The sequence below is a fragment of the Microtus ochrogaster genome, unplaced genomic scaffold (genome assembly GCF_000317375.1).
Source record: "Microtus ochrogaster isolate Prairie Vole_2 unplaced genomic scaffold, MicOch1.0 UNK91, whole genome shotgun sequence".
Lineage (NCBI taxonomy): Eukaryota > Metazoa > Chordata > Mammalia > Rodentia > Cricetidae > Microtus > Microtus ochrogaster.
Window position 1 is genome coordinate 1,140,051 of NW_004949189.1, and position 5,430 is coordinate 1,145,480.

Genomic DNA, 5,430 nt, shown 5'->3' on the forward strand with positions numbered 1-5,430 from the left:
CGTGTGCATCCTGGGGGTTGAACTCGGATTGGCAGTCACAGTGGCAGGTGCTTTACTCACTGAACCATCTTCCCAGCCCAGGAAAATGTTAGATCCTGAAAACTCAGGATTTGGTGAGTACTGTGCTTGCTTGGTTCTTCACACACTTCTTGGTCCCCGGTTGAGTTCCTTTTTTCTACTGCAGTAGTTTGCTTATTTGGGCTAGCCTCAGCCCTGAAGTGATAACCCCCTATCCCTACCCCCGTCTTTGCCTCCCAGGTGCTGGACCACAGGCCTATAATCTATGAAGTGGACTACTGCTGTGCCCACGCTCCCGCTATGTGGCTCTGTAGCATCCTCAGTTACCGCCATCCCTTTGGAGGCAGGTTTCCTTGTGCCAGCCGTGGCTGTCCCGGAGCCCTCACGAGGGCCACCTGCCTCTGCCTCTAAGTGTGGCATGTGCACCAGCATGCTGGGCCTCGTTTTTCTTTTAAATTTGCCCTGTTTTATAACTTATTGTTATGTGTGTACATGTGATCATGCGTGCATATGTGCCATGGCATGTGAGGGTCGGAGGACGACTTTGGAGTTGGTACTTGTGGGACAGATTTTTTTTTCTAGCAAGACACAACATTTATGTCTATTTACATCAGAAAGGGAGCACAGGACAGACCAAAATAGCGATCACTCCAATGTCCAGTTTCATGAACCAATGAGTTTCTGTTCTGTTGCACTCAGAAACAGGAGCATGGGTGAGGGATTGCTTACAGGAGCAGACGTGACCACCCCGACGTGGGCGGCGCTCTCTGTGCAGCAGCAGCATTCAGAGGAAACGCCCGTTCTGAGTGTGCTTGGTCCACCCCGCACTGTTCACTCCTTCTACAGTAACGGCAGTGGCCCTCAGACGCTTCTGTCTTTCATAGTCTCCTGCACATGTGACACTTTGAGGCTGGGGAGCCTTCCCTTCCCTCTTGGAGGATGTGTTTCAGCTAGGAGGGATGCAGCAATTGGGAGGAGCACGCCAGTTCTCTGTCCTGCACGTGTTCTGCAGAGCCATCCTGCCGACGTTCCGGCATCTGTGTGCTCAGTGCTCTCAGAAGAGGGCATCAGATCTGGAGTTAGAGTTTCTGATTGCTGTGAGCTACCTTGTGGGTGCTGGGAACTGAACCCAGGTCATCTGCAAAAACAAGTGTTCTTAATGGCTGAGGTATCTCTCCAGCTCCCCCCTCCTCTCCCCCTTCCCCTCCCCTCCCCTCCTCTCCCTTCCTTTCTTCATTTTTAAAGACAGGCTCTTACCATGTGTCTTTGGCAAGCCCGGAACTCACAGGGATCCTCCTGTATCTGTCTCCTGAGTCCCAAGATCAAAGGTGCATGCTCCCAGCCCTGGCATTCTTAGACAGGCTCTCTCACTGAATCTGCTGTTCATGTGCAGAACAAGACCAGCAGGCCAGCAAGGCCCTGGGACCCTCCTCTCTTCCACTCCCCAGCCGTAGGACCACAGCCTTTTTACATAAATAGTTAAGGGCCTGAATTCAGGTCTTTATGCTCGTGTGGTCAGCTCTGTGTCAGCTGGGCTGTCTTCCCAGTTTCCCTGCCTTGTTGTGCGTATGTCTCTTTGTGTGTAAATTTCTTTATATATATGTGGGGTGTGTGTGTGTGTGCGCACGCGTGTGCCTGTGTGCGCATGCATGTGTGTGTACGGTGTTGAGGTTGGTGTTAAATGTCTTCCTCAGTTGCCCGCCACCTTCTTCACTGGGACAGGTTTCTCGGTTGAACCCTGAGCTGACTGTTGTAGCTAGTCTAGATGTTTGATCAGCTTGTTCCTTGGCTGGAGTTACAGGGGGGCAGTGTAGACCTCACGAATGTGTGATTCTGAGGCTCTGAATTCTAGTCCTCATGCTGAATCACCGAACCACCCAGTCTTTTTAGACAGAGTCTAACTGACCTTCAGGATCCTGCCTCCTACTCACCAATCACTTGTGCTACCACACTGAGTTTAGCTTTCCTGTTTTAACCAGCTGGTTTTCCGTTTTTCTCCCCATATTTTCTTATTTTCCCTTTTGCCTTTTGGAATGTGGTTTTACTACATAGTCCAGGTTGGTTGTAAATTCTATATATTTCAAGCTGGCCTTTCTTAGCTGAGCTTTCTGCATTTCGGAATTGTAGGGGTGTCCCAGCAGTTGAGCATCAAGCTTCCTCCCACCCAGCTACTAACCAATACAAGCGGTGGTGTTTATCTGACTCCTGTTAGATTACTTATGGGTCATTTATGGCTGGATTAGGATCTTACTGCTAACAGTGCTTGATATGTAGTAGTTAATCAAAGTTTGTGGAATCAACCTACATTGATAGTGACTACAGAGGGTTTGGTTAAGTAGAAGTTAGTTAAATTGATAGACCAGGAAGAATGGTCCCGTTCATTATTAGCGTTTATTGAATGACCTCAGTGCATACGCGTCCTGAGTTCTCAGTAGAGTGACGTGATTATTGAGCCTTGTTATTGTTTACCTAAGATAAATGAGGATTCAAATGTATGTAGTGGATAATAGGACTGGTAGATTTCTAAGTAAGTGACCATGAACGGATTCGTTATTTTGCTCTATTTTAAAACCACTGTTTCTATTTTTTCCTGCCCACAAACCTTTAATGTTTTTCTCTCCCTCTCTACCCCACATCAACCTGGAAGCACATTTGGCCTGGTGGACTCAGACGGGCCTTGCTATGCGGTGATGGTGTATAATGTGGTGCAGAGCTGGGGCGTGCTCATTGGGGACTCCGTCGCCATTCCAGAGCCCAACCTGCGGCATCACCAAATTCAGCACAAGGGAAAGGTGAGTGATGTCCAGGAGTCTGTGTAACTCACAGGCCCTGGAACTCTCTTTAAAACAGAAGTAGAAGCCCTGACTCTAAACCCCCCTCCCCCCCAAAAAACCATTAGAAGTAAAAGTAATGCATGTGTATAGTGTGTATATATTATCTACACATGAGTGATATGTATGTTATTTACATGTATACGTTATATGCTTTACATGTATATACGTATATATTATTTACACATATGTGTGCTTTCACGTGTATTATTTACGCACATGTATCCTTGCATGTGTAATATGTATTTGTACTTATACGTAAATATGTATATATAAACATGTACATCTATTTACATATATAAATATGCAAATAGATCCCACACATATATATCTGTATTTACTGTAAAGGAAACTACTCATATACAAAAAGGAATTAAAGAATGGGCTGAAATATCTCCTGGGTATTCTAGTGATAACTAGTGAACACATCTCAGTTTTTTTTTGAGACAGGATCTCTCTACATAGCCCTGGCTTCCTAGAACTCACTGTATAGACTAAGCTGAACTCACAGAGGTTCTGCCTCTGTGTGCGCCACCATGCCTGGCTAATATTATATTACTGTATATATATATTAATGTATATATATTACTGTATATATATATTAATGTGGATGGATGGTTTGCCTGCATGTATGTATTGCGTCATACATGTGCTTGATACCCTTGGAGGCCCTGGAACAGGACAGCTGTGAGCTGCCTGATGTTGGTTCCTCTGGAAGAGCAGTGCAAGCTTTAACTGCTGCACATCTCCAGCCCTGTAATTTTCTTCTGAACACTGAAACACGGTTAGTGACAAACTGGTTGGAAGATAATAGCACCAAAAATGTATTCATTTGATTTTTACATGCATTTTACTATAAGTTTATGGATTTATGTTTGCATATGAATTGCTTTTAATACCCCCTATATTTGCCCATATTCTTGTTGGGACTTTGTAAAAAAAATAATACTTGTGAGAATTTTACTGTTTCTTAAAAGAGCCTGTTCCACAATGTCAATCAAGCCTTTCCTGAGGAGGCGTCTCCAGTAGGCCACACAGCTCAGCACCCTTCTGAGCTGGTACCTTTCCTTTTATTAGGACAAGGCTTAAATTCTTTTACATAGCTGGGCGGTGGTGGCATACACCTTTAATCTCAGCACTAGGTGGGCAGAGGCAGGCGGATCTCTGTGAATTCAAGGCCAGCCTGGTCTACAGAGCAAGTTCCAGGACAGGCTCCAAAGCTACGGAGAAACCCTGTCTCGAAAAACAAAATTCCTTTACATTGTTCGTTCCTCATTAACATAAAAGAAGTATTCTTAATTTGTATTTGGCAGGTTAATTTGGGGCTTTACAGACTAGCAAATTCCCGTGGTTCTGGCTGGCTACTATCTCTGTCTAGAAAGAGAAGGGCAGATTCTCAGAGAGCTGATGGTTCCCTTTTCTCAGGCGGTGCAAACAGTTTACTCTTTTTGTCATATTCTTTTAATCACATTATTGATGCTCTGTCGGTCTCAGGCTGTCTCCTTTGCTGATTCAGTTTTCTCCAGTGTAAGACAGAGATAAGGGGCACACGTGCTGGGGGCGGGGTAGACGGCTTAGGCTGCTTTGCTGACCTGGTCTGTCTTTTCTAGAACTACTCCTTCTCCAGTGTTCGCGTGGAAACGCCCCTCCTGCTAGTGGTGAATGGAAAGCCACAGAACTCCAGCAGCCAAGCCACCGCCACCGTGGCTTCGAGGCCACAGTGTGAATGACCTGGTGGAGGGGGTGTTGTGAACGGAGACTTCTCTTTCTTCTCCCTCTGCAGAGCCATTACCACCATGTTTATTCCCCTGCCTCTTCAGCTGTGCTGACTACAGGAAGGGGGAGACTTTTCCCCAAGTCCTGAGATGTTTTGACAGTTCCCAAGATCCCTGTTCTTCCCTCCTTTCTGAGTCTCATATGTATGTATATATCTTTACTATTTATTGCCAAGGGACTTAACTTTTTTATGGCTTCATTTTCGAGCTTTTTTTTTTTTTTAATTTTTAGATTTAAGTTCTGATGGGTGTGGTGGGAGGCAGAGGGAAGGTAGATCTCTGTGAGTTCAAGGCCAGCCTGATCCTGCATAGGGAGTTCCAGGCTAGCTAGGACTACATTAGTGAGACCCTGTCTCAAAAAGTTCTTTCTCTTCCTTAGGGCTGGAACAAAATTAAAATTGTTTGGGAAAAAAATTTACATTATTGTTTTGTCTCCTTATTTTCTCCTTTTATAAGGGTTCTAAGGGTTCTTGGTTTTAAGATCTCAAAAGTCTGTTGGAGTAACACTGCTGTTTTTGGGTGTTAATACAGAATAGTTTATCTGGAATTACAGGCCATTGAGAGCTGGGGACTGAACTCAGATCCTTTATGTGAATCTTAACTGCTGAACCAACTACCCAGGCTTAAAATGTTTATTTCTTACTTTGTGTGTGTGCTGTTTGACATACGTGCAGCTGGACATGCCAGCTGTATGTGTGACGCATGATGTATGCGTGAGTGAAGAGGAAGAAGCCAGAGAAGGGTGTGGACATCCTCCCCTGCTTTATTGCCTTGAGGTAGTGTCTCTCGCTGAACCCAAAGCTTGC

At 45.2% G+C, this 5,430-nt stretch overlaps 1 protein-coding gene across 1 annotated transcript in view; it reads left to right on the top strand.

Annotated features, from left to right (window-relative positions):
* Positions 1–4,889, top strand: part of Ttc5 (tetratricopeptide repeat domain 5) — a 13,172-nt gene extending 8,283 nt beyond the window's left edge. Inside the window, exons 7-8 of the mRNA XM_026777937.1 lie at positions 2,666–2,810; positions 4,460–4,889. Of these exons, the coding sequence (XP_026633738.1) occupies positions 2,666–2,810; positions 4,460–4,579 (265 nt within the window). The 3' untranslated portion in view covers positions 4,580–4,889. The remainder of the gene's footprint in view (positions 1–2,665; positions 2,811–4,459) is intronic.
* The last annotated feature ends 541 nt before the right edge of the window (positions 4,890–5,430 follow it).